The sequence below is a fragment of the Solanum tuberosum genome, unplaced genomic scaffold, assembly GCF_000226075.1.
Source record: "Solanum tuberosum cultivar DM 1-3 516 R44 unplaced genomic scaffold, SolTub_3.0 scf00169, whole genome shotgun sequence".
Lineage (NCBI taxonomy): Eukaryota > Viridiplantae > Streptophyta > Magnoliopsida > Solanales > Solanaceae > Solanum > Solanum tuberosum.
Window position 1 is genome coordinate 678,113 of NW_006239099.1, and position 17,339 is coordinate 695,451.

The 17,339-nt window shown below is 37.0% G+C and overlaps 1 protein-coding gene across 2 annotated transcripts in view; it reads right to left on the bottom strand.

The window, feature by feature from the left end:
• Positions 1–14,377, bottom strand: part of LOC102583427 (probable prefoldin subunit 3) — a 33,038-nt gene extending 18,661 nt beyond the window's left edge. The window contains exons 1-3 of one of the 2 annotated variants that reach the window (XM_006354252.2): positions 14,102–14,377; positions 4,635–4,692; positions 3,568–3,639 (exon numbers count right to left, since the gene is read on the bottom strand). In XM_006354252.2, coding sequence (XP_006354314.1) covers positions 3,568–3,639; positions 4,635–4,692; positions 14,102–14,313 — 342 coding nt within the window. In that variant the 5' untranslated portion in view covers positions 14,314–14,377. Of the gene's footprint in view, positions 1–3,567; positions 3,682–4,634; positions 4,693–14,101 lie in introns of both variants that reach the window. The other variant, XM_015311791.1, reaches the window with a different exon arrangement.
• Between the last annotated feature and the right edge of the window lie 2,962 nt (positions 14,378–17,339).

Sequence of the window (17,339 nt, forward strand, 5' to 3'; positions counted from 1 at the left end):
TGTTGCGATACTAAACTTTCATAAGGACCTATTACTTCCCTAGACTATTTAATACGTATTTTTTACCCCCTGAACTATTTAATAGTGTATTTTAAAGGTTAATATGTGCCTACGTGGACACATTACTATTTATAATTTTGCATTATTTTTTATGTCCACGTGGGCAAATATATATGTTTAAAATACGGTATTAAATAGTCTGGGGGGTAATAGGTCCTCATTAAAGTTTGGTATCGTAACAGCAATTTCGGCCAAAGTTGGGGTATTTTTCAGACCCTTATCCCTACTATTAAGTATAGTTATTTTTCTAAACATTGAATTTATTACATTCAAAGGATGATATAGTAAAATTGTCATTTTACTTATTGTTCAATAAGGGCTATGCGACCAATACTGGACATATAAAAATAGACAGAGGGAAGTACTTATTTAAAAGCTTAACTTTTCATGTTATTTGAGAACTAATACTCCTTTTATTTTGATTTGTTTGTCTAATTTTAACTTGACAAAGGATTTCAAGAAAATAAAGAAGACTTTTGAATCTTATGATCTTAAACAAAAAATATGTAGAATATATCAAGAAATGAATGAAGTGGGCCCACATTAAAAAAAACTACAGATATAGTCTTTTTTGTCCACAAGGAAAAAGGCACACAAATTGTAACTTTAGTACAACATCATCAAAGCATGAAACTATAAAATGGAAAGCCTTAACTGACATAAATATCCTCTAATTCAATGATAATTCGAATAAGCACACATGTTGACCATGTGGTGTGTGTTTATTGCCACTTATATATTAGTAGTAGAAGTAGATAGAAATAGAACTAGATAGATAGTAGATATATTAGTAGTGATAAAGCTAACATAAAGTTCTTTACGTGATCTATGAAGTAAAAGGACGCCTCAATAGATTTTTTCTAATGACCCAAAAATATGGGACCAACCACAGCTTTCGGAGGGGATGATGGACCCGCCCCTAAGTTGCTCGGAGAGTGGGTGTGGGATTTGTGTCCAATTTGGTCAACCAATTTTGGGTACTTTGACCAAAATCGATGGGGAAAGTCTGGACAGTTTTAATGATTTTTGTAATCAATACAAAAGCTAAGGTGAAATTAAAGAGAATGGAATAACTTTTTATATAGAAATTTCTATGTCACTCCTTTTTCTTTAGTCTCATTCCAAGATTCTCCTCAAGTTCTCCTCATAATATCTCATAATTTAGGTTTTAAAACTCTATTTTTAGATATTTTAATTATTTTTAGGCCAATCCCCGCACATGTATCCATACATGGATCCATATCCCCGAATCTTAAAAATTAGATCATGAAGGATCTGCACCCGTATCGGACACCCGCACCCGAGTCCGAGCAACTTAGCCCGCCCCTCTACCCTTCTCCACTTAAATACTGGACTTACTTCGCAGAAATCTCAATAAATTTATGAAGTAACAAAAACAATATCATGGTCATATTGAGAAAAGAATACATCCTCATGTTCTCCCCTCCCAAATCCTCACAGCAATACACAATAAACATCCTTCCAAGTTCCAACAAAGATAGTAACTTGTGAATTGTTCCACATGGTAAAGAAACAGAAATAATTAAAACCACCATCTCATCAAACATGATATTGTGTTAACAAAGCAATTACAAACCATCAAAATAGAGATTAATTAGAGACTTCGTCCCTGAATCCAAATAGATGGTATAGTAGTAGATGACAATTGTAGAGGAATTCACTCAAAAATTGCTAAAGTTAGCTCTAAGAAGGGTCAAGAGGCATAACAGCTTAAAAGCTTTCTATGTTTCTCAAATAGCCAGCAGTATTTGAGCCCAACACAAAGAAGTAAACTGCAATATAATTAGTGAGCGACTCCGAGAGGAGCAGGAGAGAAATATCTGAAGGTAGTAAGTACAGGCTAAAGAGAACACATTCCCAGAATTCAACTCCTTCCTTACCACAGTTGCAGCAGCGAACAATGGCGGATGAATGCAATAGTTGATGAACCAAGGAAACAGTTATGTGGTCATAATGAACTCAACAAGAGAGAGACTATGATTAAGTATAGATGAGTTGATACAGTAGTGAGGCAGTTCCCAAAAGGCAAAGGTGAACAGTGTAATTAAAAGCCACCAATTCAGCGCTTAAAACGATGAAGTGATGTGTAGTGATGTGTAGTGACGGGTTATCGCTTCATGTGTGAAGCAATGAAGCTTCAAAACAATAACTTGCAAAGTCATCCCAACAAGAGCAATTTGTTATTGATACTCCCTTTGTCCCAATTTATGTGGCACCTTTTCCTTTTTAGTTTTGTCCCTAAAAGAATGTCATCTTTCCATAATTGAAAACAATTTAACTATAAAATTTTCTTTTTTCCCTTAATAAAATGATTTATAACCACACAAATATCCAAGATTTGTTTTAGACCACAAGTTTAAGAAGTCCTCATTTTTTTCTTAACTTTGTGTCAAGTCAAACCGTACCACATAAATTGGGACAGAGGGAGTATTATTTTGTATTTTCAACAAGTTAGATGCTTCATTTTAAAGCAGCATGTTTTTTTTTTCTTTTTGATAAACCGAGAAATTCTCAAGGGCTTATGGGCGCATGATTCGAACTCAGTGGATAATGGGCCTCGCTATACTCCCCACTCAAATACCAGGCTTTTGTGTACAGCAAAGTTCGAACCCACTTAAAGAAGCATGCACTTTTAATTCTTGCTTTTTGCTCAAGCCCCGTCAACCTTGTCGCTTTATTGCACTTTTCTCTTTTAAGAACATTGCAGAGAACATTCTTCCATGGTTTGATTTTAGTGAAGCTTAAAAGAAACAACAAAAATTCACAAAATGGTCAAATTGAGATCATTTCACGTTTTGATAGCTACATAAGCACAACCAAAAGATTTGTGGCTTAGATGGAACTGCGTAGAATTTGATGGTCCTTGTGCACTCCACCTAACATTATAGAGGTAAACATTTATATTCAAATTCAACATCATCTCTATTTAATAGTATGCCATAAGCTAATGTAAATGGCATGAAAACACAGTGATACCCAGCTCCTCCAAATCATGAACTTCTTTCAGCTCATGTTCATTGAATCATTGCATCACTATTACCGTCTTTGTTCTAATCCTTGGGTAAGGTCGCTCATGTTAGAGATGGAAATATGCAAATTTAAGTATCAGGACTAAAGGGACCATTTGGTTCAACCAAATCCACCAATTAATATCTTATACAGCCACTTCAAGTCACAAAGTTTAGCTAATACCGAAAAGAGTCTCCAACACCTTAAAATGTCCTTAACAAAACCATCTACCGTAAGAAAGTAGTAAATACGTTGAATTGTTTCACCACTGTACGATAAATTATTGTTTCTGATAAGGGTGATCAGACTATTATTTCTCAACTTCAGAAAATTTATTTGCAAATGTTGCAAACATGCATGTCCCGAATTTGTAATAGTCAAAATGATATGATGTCAACTACCAGATAATGTGCACATAAAAAAGAGTGGTGAGACCTTCAATTGAAATTTAAAAAAAAACATAGCACTAGAACAAACCTCACCACTGCCCTTTTTAGCTTGCAAGGTAGCAACTATGTCCAAGCATTTCTCTATATCAGGAATCTTTGCCTGGCATAGATGAAACAAGGATAAGAGAAACTCTCCACAAATCTGAGTAGAACAAAATGAAAGCATTACCTAGCAAAACTGAGACATTTTCGGTATGATTTTTACCAATCGTATCATAGAATCTGACTTCATTAGTGAAAGCATGCATGAAGATGTTAAACATTCGAGGGAAAACCTTTGGGACTAATCAGTATCACAACATATATCTTTACAAACAGTCAATCGAATTGTAGAGGAAGGCTAACTTAGCTTATCCTTATTTCAGTGGGTTTTTATATTGGGAACGGCACCAATACGTTCACCACGCTTTCAGATTACTTTAAATTGAGAGTATCTTCCACTTTAAATTTCAAATAACCCATTAGTAACATGAGGCAGTCATACTGGCAATCGGAAGCTAGCAGAAGTGGAGACGTTTAACATTCTATAGTTCTGCGATGCATAAGCTATCTTTGAGGGTCAGGCAATTCCACTTATAAGAAATTATAGGAGAAGCCATTCATCTGTAGAGTGACGTAATTTCTGTAATCCTCATATGTTGGTCTAACTAGTAAATCTGAGCCCTATTCATAGCTTTGACATGAAGCAAGTAGCAACAAAATGCGAAAGGACAATCTTTACTCCTCTTGCATAAAACTTTAGTCTGAAAATTTGTAGGAAAATTGATATGATCTCGTAAGTAACATAGATTTACCATATTTTATTTTTCTTTCAATCTGATGAAAAGGCTAATCACATCATTGTCTTGATAATATTCCTGGAAATCAACAGCAAAATACGCGGAACTTAAGAATGGTTCTAAAACTTCCCATGCGCCTTCTGACAAGAATCAACCATTAAAATTCTGAAAGGTGAACACTTATCCACTTAATTTCTCTAAAAAACAGAACAATGATAGCACATTAATCCAAGGACCAATCAAATGTCGGTATCCACATCAGGACAGACTTAGTTGTGAATAGAACTAAATTTGAAAATAAGACACGAACATGTACCTGAAGATCCCTCTGCTGAGCCAGAAGTTTCATTTCAACCACCCTATACTGCTGAAGTCTGCAATGGATGACATGAATTTATCATTAAAAAACTATATATTGAAAAGTTAAAGGAGAACATACGTAACTAACCACTTGCATATATTTTAAAACATGACTATTGATATGCATGGCTTTGGGGCTTATGACTTTTAGTAGTGACAAATATTCAGATACAGCAACCCAAATTGGATAGGATTACAAATTTATGATATATGAGTTCTAGTATACAGGCCAAATCATTAAAGAACAAAAGAAACAAGAGAGTTCCAATTTTGTCCAAAAAACCCCATGTGATTTTATCGTTTCAGAAATGAAGAGACTCCTACAAGGCTACAAAACTTGGAAGAACAAGAAATCAAGGCTTACGCTCTATTGATTTTAGCAAAGCGTGAGAATCCTTTTTAAAAAAACAATAGGTAGCTTTACCTGAGAATCCTTATTAAATAGAACTAAAACTGATAGTGTATTATTATATATAGTTGAGCTAGGAGCTAGGAGCCGTGAGCTATGCTCCATTTGAAGTTTTGATGACTAACAAACATGATGCAAGAACCAGATATTGAACATATCTCAAATAAGGACTGGTAGTGTTTTTTTTTTTTTTGAAAAAGTTAACTTGTATTATGAACAAAAGGAATACTCAGAAAAGTATTCCAGTAATACTTACAACAAAATTACAGAGGGAGGGGTGTCCCTACTAAGCTTCATAAATAATCTAAAATACTAGGAATATCCTCTTCTTCTTGAGGATATTCGTGTTTACACCAAAAAAAAAAAGAAAAGGACTAGACAGTTCATCTTCAGTTTCTGCAGAGAGCAACTCTTGTTTTCGAAACATCTCTGGTTCCTTTCCATCCATATAGTCCACCAAATGCAGGCTGGGACAATCTTCCATCTCTCCCTGTGTCCCGACTGATTCCCATCTCTATTCCAGCAAGCTAGAGCCTCTTTGATGCTCCTTGGCATAGTCCAGCTTATGCCTCTTAAATTGATGAAAATCTACCATAACTTCACAGTCTCTCTACAATGTAGAAAGAGATGATTTATTGTCTCAATCTCACATTCACAAAAAGAGCACCTAGAGCAAAACTGACAACCTCTTTTCATAAGGTTGTCCTGGGTGAGTGTGGCCTGTTTGGCTAGTAGCCAAGTGAAACATGCAACCTTGAAGGGTACCTTGACTTTCCAGATCATCTTCCAGGGCCAGCCACTACTCTGAGAGACTGATCTTTGTGATGTCTTGTAAGCTGAACCAACTGAAAAAGGACTGGTAGTGTTTATGACAACTAACTATTGAAGAACCAGTTCCTTAACATGGACTAGACAAAATAAAAGCATTGCTTTTCTCGCTTCACCGCTTCTGGTCGCATCGCGCTTCAAGCCCAGAAGCGGTCGCTTCTTTTCACATGCCTCGCTTCAGCCAACTGAAGCGCTGAACCCTCGCTTCGCTTCACCGCTTAAAGCGATGAAGCGCTCGCTTTCCTGAACAATGATTCTAGCAAGCTAGAGCCTCTTTGATGCTCCTTGGCATAGTCCAGCTTATGCCTCTTAAATTGATGAAAATCTACCATAACTTCACAGTCTCTCTACAATGTAGAAAGAGATGATTTATTGTCTCAATCTCACATTCACAAAAAGAGCACCTAGAGCAAAACTGACAACCTCTTTTCATAAGGTTGTCCTGGGTGAGTGTGGCCTGTTTGGCTAGTAGCCAAGTGAAACATGCAACCTTGAAGGGTACCTTGACTTTCCAGATCATCTTCCAGGGCCAGCCACTACTCTGAGAGACTGATCTTTGTGATGTCTTGTAAGCTGAACCAACTGAAAAAGGACTGGTAGTGTTTATGACAACTAACTATTGAAGAACCAGTTCCTTAACATGTCTATTGCAAAAGTTGATTACAGAAGTACACTGCAAGAAGTGAAGGGATCAGGACTGGTGATCAGGGGCAAAGCAGATTCCAAGTGTATGAAGGATTCCTTGAGGAATTGCAAGTATGGCTAATCACATGGATCAAGGAACAAGAAACTAACATGGAAATATTACCATATTTGCACGCATGGAAAGAGCTTTGGAAATAGGAGAAAACAAGTGGAAGTCGACGCGTGAATGGAAAGAGAAGGATTAGGTTCTTGGATTCTTGAACCAATTCTTGCTTGATTTGGAGAAGAATACGGCCAGAGTTCCCTTCTTCATACTAATCCCATGTCTACTGTTCCATTGATTTCAAATACCCCTCTTGTGTCCAATATTCCACTACCTACTGTTACTCTCCCTCACAACAACCCTCCCTTGCTTCCTCTGCCTATCCAAAACATCATTGTCACCATGACCCTGTCTTTAATTCTTTCAAAGCCAAAATCAACTTTCCAGAAGTAAATGGTACTAACCCCAGGGGTTGGTTACGAAAATGTGAGCAGTTTTGAAATACATCAATTTCAGACCAAAATAAGATGAGCTGTGTCAGTCCATATGAAGGAGAAGGCTGACATTTGGTTTGATAGTCACATTTGGAGAAAAAAGGCACTAACTGGCCATTGTTCTCTGTGGAAGTGTGTCACAGATTTGGCAATGTTAGACCGGACTATGGCTTTGGATCCAGACTGGTTAGGATTTCAGCTCATGAAATCTTTCTTGATAGCTCTCTACTCCACCAAAATACCCCACAAAACCAAAGAGTCATAGTCCCTTACTTGGGACGTAGCCAGTCATCACAACCTAAACCTTTTGTTCCTAGACCATCAGCTCCCTTCAAACCAAACACTGTGCTGGCAAATCTGAGAGAAAGGGGACTATATAATAGATGACATAAGAAATATTTCTCAGGTCATCAATGTAAGCCAAAGACAACGAATGTCACTACTTGGGAGGGACAGAATGGCCGGATGATCCAGTACCAATCATACAAAAGGAAGGAGAAAAGAGAAGAAAAACATGTGGGAGAAGAGGAGACGATGGAAGTTTCTGTATGTGTGGCTCTAGGCATTGATAAGTCATCGTCAACAACAAAATACCCAGTTTAGTTCCATAAAATAGGAAGGGTAGAGTGTACGCATTCCTTACCCCTATCTTAGAGGTAGAGAAGTTGTTTTTGAAAAAACCCTCGGCTCCAGGAAAAAAATTTCAGAGCAGTAAAAAAAAAAATAACAGAAGTGAGAAAACCATGGCAAATACTATAGAAAATATGACAAATCATTCTGAACAGTAACTACAATAAAATAATACGATAATCAAAGTACAACAAACACTAAATAGCAATAAAATCGAAGGCCAAGAAACTACCGGAGTAATTCTACGACTAATCGAACGCAAGAATACGCAAGACAATGCCCTACTACCTACTAACCTTCCACCCTAATCCATGTCCTCCACAAACTCCTATCTACGGTAATGTCCTCGGCATGCGGAAACTGTGTCATGTCTTGTCTATCACCTCTCCCCAATACTTCTTCGACCCAGTGTTGTGAAAGGCGCTCACCCTATTGCCTTTGGTGAGAGGCAAGGTGAGGCCTTGTTGCCTATTAGGCTATTACTAGCAAGGCGAGGCGATATCGCAAAGCCGAGAAAAGGGGAGAATAGGGGAGTGGCGACGTGGCGAGGCGATAGAGGCGTCGCCATTTGTTTTCTTTAAAAATGACATCGATTTAAAAGTTAAAAAGGCAATATTAGGGTTTATTTGCACAAAGCCACAAACCGCGAATTTCTTCTCCAAAGTTCAGACTTCAACACTTCTCTTCAGACTTCAAGTACATCTACTATGTTGATCTTCACTCTTCTTCTTCTTTCTCCTCTGCTTCGTGACAGTCAACACTTTGTTCTTCTTTCGCAACTCTTAACCAGTATGCCACTGTGAACAGCTTCTCATTCTTCTGTTTTTTTAAGACTCTTTTATATACTCTGTTTTCTATTTTCTGCAGTCTGCCCATTTTTTTTATAACAAAATTCTAGTCCTTCTATTTTTATTTCTGCCCAATTCAATTTAGTTATGTACTAATTCATATAGTAATTATTTACCCAGAAACAACAATTTCAATGGCATCTAATTAATATGAATTATTAAATAATTCAAGTTCTAAACTATAGTATCTGCTATCTACTTTTAGTTTTTGAATTGAAATATTTGCTAATATGTTTTTTTTTTTGTTATTTATATATGCAATTAAATATTCTAGGTTTTCGAAATTGATTGGTGCATCACTTCAAAAAGGTGAGCGCCGACCTCTCGCCTCGTGGCGAGGCAAGACAGACCTGCGGCGAGGCAGACCCTTGTCGCCTTTTTCCATCCAAAACACTGCTTCAGCCTACCTCTATCTCTCCCGAAACTATTCATAGTCAACCTCTCACACCTCCACATTAGGGCATTTGTACATCTCCACTTCACATGCCCAAACCATCTCAGCCTCACTATCCGCATCTTATCCTCTACAAAATCCACATTTACCTTGTCCAGATTCTAGTCCTATCCTTCCTATTATTCCCACAAATCCATCACAGCATCCTCATTTCCGCAACTTTATCTTTTGTACGTAAGAGTTCTTTACTAGCCAACACTCCACCTCATACAACATAGTTGGTCTAACAATCACCCTTTAGAACTTGTCTTTTCAGTTTTGGTGACACCTTCTTATCACACAAGACTCTAGATGAGAGCCTCCATTTCATCCACAATTCACATTTTGGGATTGGCCAAGAGGGTACCCTTAGCAGGATAGATGGGGTGATTCGTGTGAGATCCAATGTAGATCCAACTTTTCAATCACTATGGGATCCGGGCAAAAGGATTTCTCGGGCGGAGAGGGGATTTGTGCATCCAACTATAAGATAGATGGCCTTGCTTGCCTTTTGTGATCTGCCAATTGCAATACATGAAAAAGGCTGACACAACCCATATTCAAGCAGCTCTTATATATGCGCTATTTCAGGGGCCTTGTCAGCCACCGCTTGTTGATGAGGGAAAACATCATCAATTAAAGGGTTCTCACCTTGGATTTAGTTGGAAAGGTTGGTGTTCGGTATGTCCCTTTTTTCTGGTTGAAGTTAATGTCTGTGGCACCGAAATGGGAGTTGTAGTCATGCAAGAGGGCCATCCCTTGGCCTATATTAGCCAATCACTCAGTAAAAAACATCAAGGCCTTTCTGCATATGAGAAGGAACTCATTGCATTATTGGTGGCAGTTGACAAGTGGAGACTATAAAGGTTTGAGATGTAGAAGAGGAAAGATGATTTTAATCATGAACAACATGCTCTTTATATAGAGCAGCTACAGAACTGAAAAATACTAACCCGCTAAGTTACATAGTAATCTGATAAGACTATTTAGTGAAATGGAATACTGTGATGCTAAGCAAAGAAAGAGGGGGACTAGGTATTAGAAATTTGAGAATCCAAAACAAGAGCCTTTTGATGAAGTGGTTGTGGAGATATACTAGTGAGGAAGGAACCCTATGGAAGGAGGTGATAGTGGCAAAGTATGGGAATTGAACCCATGGTGTACAGAGATAGTGTCAGAACCCTATGGATGGGGAGTATGGAGGTCAATCAGAGCTTTATGGAACTCTATGGAAGAAAATGTGTTTCTCAAAATTGGAAATGGCAACAAGATCAAGTTTTGGAGAGATGGATGGATTGATCAAATTCCTCTAAGTGAGTCATTCCCAGATCTTTTCTCAATCTGCAACAATCCTGAAGCCAGAGTATGTGAATGCTGGACCTATCTTTCAGAAGGCTATTGAATGACTGGGAAGTAGATAGAGTGGCTTCTTTCCATGGAAAATTGGGGGGAATCAATCTAGTAACAAATGCACCAGATAGAGTTATTTGGAAGCACAAAAAGGATGGCAAATTCACAGTAAACAGTGCTTACAAGAAAGGCATACAAGTTGGGGTTAGAGGCTACCATCATCACTGGAAGAGTATTTGGAGTAGGATTGATCCCCACCAAAGTGAAATGCTTCACTTGGTTAGTCATCAAAAGAGCCTGCTTAACTCAAGAAGTGCTGCAGAAGAAAGGAAAGCAACTAGTCCCTAGGTGTTTCCTGTGCACCTATTTTTACATTGCAAATTCACTGCACAGACCTGGGAGCTGTTTCTCAACATCACATGTTGTAGCTGGTCTATGCCAGAACACACCTCTGATCTTTTTAAATGTTGGATCAGAAGAGGGGGTAGCAAGACTCAAAAGAAGTGGTGGAAGCTAATAACATCATGCATATGGTGGTCAGTGTGGAAGGAAAGAAATGGGAGATGTTTTGAAGATAGATCTAATTCCATTCACAAAGTAAAATGGAATTGTTTGGTATCTTTACTTTTTTGGTGTTAAACAACTTTTGCATAGAAGATGTAGATCAAATTATAGAATTAATAGGGAGCTTGTAATTTCGCTTAGGGCTGTAAATTTTGAAGGTGCCAGCATGTCCTTAATGCTGAAGAATACAACTTTACCAATGTTCAAAAAGATACAAAGCAATAAAAATACTAAAATACAGGAAAGGATAGGAAGTCCTAAATGAATCAATGAGTAGTAGAATACAAGAACCAACAGATAGATAGAAAATAGGAATTAATAACAAACTCCTTAAACTAAAGGATAACAAATATTATTTGTTAATAGAGACACAACCTGCGCCCTCACCATTTCATTAGTAAGACTGATCATTTATTCTTAAAGTTCTTGCAAGAACAAAAGACACCACTTCATTGCAGCATAAGGGACAGTCAAAATTGATGGGCTTAATTTATGATATTCACTACAAGAAGGGTGTTAGAAACACTATAGTTGATGCTTTATCAAGGGTACAAGATGACTCAAGTTCATGTTGTTTAATCTCTCAAATACAGCCTAAATGGAAGAAGTGTGCAGGAGTTATGAAAATGATGCAGAAGTGACTCCACTAATAGCTCAAGCAGTGATTGATCTCACTATAGTTACTGATGTTACCGTGAGTCAGGGCACTTAGATACAAAGGCAGGATTTGGGAGGGAAGTCAGACTGACTTGAGACAACAACCGGTGCTTCATATTCATTCTTCTAGACTTGGTGGTCATTCAGGGATATCAGCCACAATGCAGTCACTGGTCAAAAATGTCTTGCTGACATCAAGAAAGTGGTGCTACAGTCTGTCATTTGCCACAGATGCAAGGGTGAATAAGTGACTTGTCCAGGGTTGTTGCTACCACTTCATGTACCAGACAAAGCATCAGAGCACATCACCATGGATTTTATTGAACACCTCCCCAAGTTTGAAGGCAAGATTATATCTTTGTCATTGTGGACAGATTCAGTAAGAATACTCACTTCTTGTCTCTAGCACATCTTTTTAATGATGTTCGAATTGCTAAAATATATACGAGGAATGTGTACGAACTCCATGGTCTACCACAAAGTACAGTTAGTGAAATAGTGACAGATACAAAGTGTTTCTAAACCTTTTCTGGAAGGAACTGTTCAAGGACCTTAAGAGTGAATTGAAGTTCAACTCTGCTTACCATCCCCAAACTGATGGCCAGACTGAGGGAGTAAATAAATGTCCGGAGAACTACTTGAGATGCATGTGCAGTCATAAGCCAAATGATTGGCACAAATGGCTTCCACTGAACTGAGTTTTGGTATAATTCCAATAACCATATTGCCATTAAGATGTCTCCACTCAAAGTGATGTATGGCTATGATCCTCCACAATTGTCATTTGAGTAGGTGGCTCTATCCTAGGAGCTGAGGTGGACCAGTGGCTCCAAGAAAGAAAGATTATGGCTAAGGCACTCAAAGTAAGCTTAGCCCAGAATGAAGTTATATGCTGATAAGAACAGGACTAAGAGAATTTGAAACTGGGGACTGCGTTTACTTGAAATTACAGGCAGATTATTGTTGCATTGAGGAGCAACCTCAAACTGACTTTACTATGGCCCTTATCTAGTGATCAGGAAGCTGTGCTGTAGCTTATGAATTGAGATTTCCCTCATCAGCAAGAATTGTACTCCATATTTCTGGTTGAAGAAAAAGACCGGTGCTCATGTGATCCCTGCTCTTAATCCTCCTTTATGCTCAGCATATGGCCAGCCTCTTGTTGAACAAGTAGCCATATTAGATAGTAGAGTTGTGCAGAAAGGAAATGCAGCAGTGTCTCAAGTGTTAGTGTAGTGGGCTAATTTGCTCACAGAGAGGGCAACTTGGGAAGATTACAACTTCCTGCTATCTGAGATTCTGAATTGGTGATCCTTGAGGAAGGATTTTAAGGGGGGTGGAATGTCATGATATGAGAATACCAGGAACCAAGTTTGAGCCCAAGAGAAGGAAAGGCTCAAGACACTTTGTTGTTGGCCCAAGTAGTTTACAATAATATGTTTTAGCCCATCTGTATTTCCAGAATATGATTTTCATGTAATTGCATTAGTAGTCCTTTGTGATTTATGTTACCTAGCAAAAGCATGCCACATGTCCCCTACACATTAGCTGGACAGTGTCCTTATTAGTTGTTTGTACTGCATTTCATCATTTTTTTTATCGAATATATGAATGTCAATCTTCTTCCTACATTCTCTTATTTTCTTCCTTCTCTTCTGTCCATTCTGCGGAATTACTCATGGATTGAGCTCAGTTCTAGCTCAAATCGTGACATGTAGCAAAAAACTAACTTATAATCAAGGAACCCTGAAGAAAATTAACACAAAACAAAACCAAGAAACTCATAAATGGAAGCAAAAACTCAACACTACACCCAGCCACAAAACTTGATTAACTCAAACTTTATGACACAACAAGTTATAAGTGTACCCGCAGAAAGTTCTAGGTGTTTTGAGAGCATAGAGAATAGTATGCAAAAAGTTAAACTCAACTGCATTTTGTTGTTATGTTTTTGGTGCAATCAATTATACTCAAATGAAACTGTCTCTATAATTGATGTTTTAGATTCAATTTAGATTTAGAACAGTGGAGTTTTGGAGTTCATCTGTATATAAGGTTGAGTACTGCCCATGTACTATTGTGTTATAATACAAAGTTACCAAGTTTCAAAAGTTATAAGTGTACCCGCAATTACAAAATCCCTAAAGAATGGAACTCTCCCATCGTAGAGTACAACTAATGTCTAATTAAGCAAAACCTGAAGTAAACAAACAAAACAAAAACAAAGAAACTCAGATATTCATGCCAAAACTCTCCAGCACACTAAAAATTTATGTAAACGACATACATTCCCAAGCAGTCATAAGATCCCTAAAGATTGAAACTTTAACATCATATAAGATAATAACTCCTAATTAAGCAAACCCTGAACTAAACAACACCAAAGAGACCAACAGAAACCTCATAAACTAAACCTAAAATTCTACAGTACACGAGTCACTGACCTTCATTTGATATCAAGTAATAAAAACAAATAGCATTAGTTACCAAAGAGATCATAGTCACACAGGGAAGAGAGAGACCTTTCTTGGAGAAAGGAAAGAGCAGAGTTGACATCGAGACCAGAATGATTGAGATAGGACTGAACATCTTCTACAAATGACGCCGCTGGTATTCCCCTTCTCTCCGTTAACCCACTTTCCGTCGCCGACGACGACTCTGCCGCTATTTCCATCGAGTTTGGTTTGCACTGATAATTAAACTCTCTTGTGGGTTTTGGCATCACTTTATTCATTGGGAATGTTAGAACCCTGCAGGACTGAACAAGAAAGAATTTACCATGTCTTTAGTATGGGCTGACCGACTGAAGTCGTAATGTCGAAAACTGACACACACTTAGAGTCGTCGGGCTAGGCCTGTTGGGCCGGCATGGCTTAATTCGTGATTTGATAATATTGGATTACGATTTTTAAAATTCATTTAAGAAAATGGCTTTTTAGCTCTGTCTGAATAAGTCGGTCGATTTGTGGGGCTTGAAAAATATGGATAGGGTCAATCCGTGGGCCAAATAAAAATTAATTAAAAAATAAAAATAAAATAGGAGTATTAAAAATAACAAGAGTCTAAACTCCAAAACTATCTAAAGTTTGAAATATTACAATTTAAATACAAATTATGTTTATAAAATATGTACTACATAAAATAAAAATTCTCAAATTTATAGGGAATCACTACATAGGCCATAGCCTATGGAGCATTGTTATAGTTTTTGTGTTTTACTATGATCATTAGAAAACAATTATGTTAATATTTCTATTTAGCTATTTATGTCCAAACTTAATAAATATTATAAAGATAATTTTATTTTTGTATTTAATTAACAAGTAGTAATACTAACACCATATAATATTGTCTTGTCGATATTTATGATAATATTTTAAAATTATAATTTAATTTAAAAAATTATAAGAAAATATATTTTTTTTAAAAGAGGGCTGGCCCGGCAAAGCCCGTTGCTCACGTACTTGTGGGCTGGGCCGACCATTTTTTGGCCCACACAAAAAATGGGCTAGCCCGACCTGGCTCGTCAAATTTCAAAGCTTGTATGGGTTAGCCCGGATGGGATGGGTCAGCCCATATTGACAGTTCTACTTTTAAGTTTGTCAAACGTTAATGTTGGTAGCCAATTGAGTTGAATATGAGGGTAAAAAATTATGAAAAAATTACTTGGATGGGTACTTTTTAATAAATAATTACTAATTTTAGCTATACTTTATATTTATTACCATTATAGCAATACATAACAATATTATGTTAAATCTGCAATATGTATTAAAAGTGAATTATGTATGCAATATATATGTATTATAACTGTTTTTTAAAATATATTATGCTTGTTTGGTAAGAAATTGACACATTGTATTATAAGTGTATTAAAATGTGTGATAAATGTATTATCCATCAAGAAAACTTATATTATATATGAATAATAAATTGTACTTTATAATATGTATTAAAATTGTATTATAAATGTATTAAAAGCGATCAAGTAAATAAAATGTTATTGCTATAAATGGTAAATATTTTTTTAATATAATATATTTATATAAGTTTCCCAAATTATTGTAAATTACTAGAATATTCAATTTAAGACTTTTATTTACATAAAATAAAAATAAATATAAATCTACCTCTTTTTATTTACAACATTAAAATTTTAATTATAAATATGACAACTTATTAAATATGGACAATTTTACACGTTTTGTATATCTGTTTTTTTTACCTTAGTAAAGTGATTTTATGAGACTCATAATTAATTATTTTTACCTTTTGGATTATCGATCACACTTAGTATAGGTATTCGTGCGATACGCAGATAATATTAAAATATTATTTTTAAGTGTATTTAATGTGATATCTTGTCTGAACATGTTAAATAATAGGGAGAAGGGACGGATTTACCCCCGAACTTTTAATAAATGGTACGTCTATGCCCTCTGTTATACTTTCCGTCCACATAAGCCCCTGCCGTCCAATTATAGGTACACATATACCCCTCTCACTAACGGACCCCTAATTTCTTACACGTGTCTTAATCCTATTGAACTACCCGTTTGACCCTTTTTTTTAACCCATAACCCAACTATCCGCCCCATAACCCAATACCCACCCAATTTCCTCTAAAAGGAATCCTAATTAAAAGACCCAGAATATGATGTTGAAATTGTTGGTGGTGATGCTGATGATGCCGGTGTTTTAACTAACACCTCATACTCCTCCTTCAGCGACTCACACCTATACCCATAATCATACCCATATTCCTCAGCGGCTTGTAGCTCAACCCTGGCTGCCTCCTCTGAAGCCAAAACCAACAACCTCTTGATCTCATCCCTCCTCGCCACCGAACGCCTCCATTTCCGTCTAACCATAAAACCTGACACTGGTCCAAAAACCGCCATGAACGCTGCCACCACCAAGCTCGAGAGAAACCCTAGATCCCCTCCCACGAGCATTTACACAAACCCACAAACAACAACAGATCACATCCAAACCCTAATCCTTCCAAATTCATAGAGCTCTATACCACCCCTCCACCAATCACGATGTTGAAAATACTCCACCACACAAAGATCAAAACTTTGCATGCACACAGAATTCAATCAACCAAAATTGTGGAGAAATCGAGAGAGGAAAGTGCAATAAAGTCACTGGAAGAGAGAAGATTCAGACCCAAAGAGAATTTTTTTTATCCTAGAACGAGAATTTAGGGGATTTTTTAAAGTTTGAAGTTTAGGGGAAAATTGAAAAAGGAAACTAAATAATAAGATATATCTTAGAGGAAATTGGGTGGGTATTGGGTTTATGGGGCGGGTAGTTGGTTTATGGGTTAAAAAGAAAGGTCAAATGGGTAGTTGATTAGATTTAAGACACGTGTAAAAAATGAGGGGGCCGTTAGTGAGAGGGGTATGTGTGTACCTATAATTGGACGGCAGGGGCTTATATGGACGGAAAGTATAACGGAGGGCATAGACGTACCATTTATTAAAGTTCGGGGGTAAATCCGTCCCTTCTCCCTAAATAATATTACCTTAGGAAAAAAAAATCCAACTATCATATTGTTTTTTAGTGAAATGTAGTCCTCCACCCCCATTCCCACCCCACCCCACTCTAAATGTAATCCCCCAACCTCATCCCCATCCAGAGGTAGAGTAAAGAGTTTGGGAGATCTTTTGAACCCACAACACTAGTGTGAAAAACATTTTCACTGCTCTTCCTTACTACTGAGTTTTCATCAATTTTGTTAGGAAGTTATGTAAT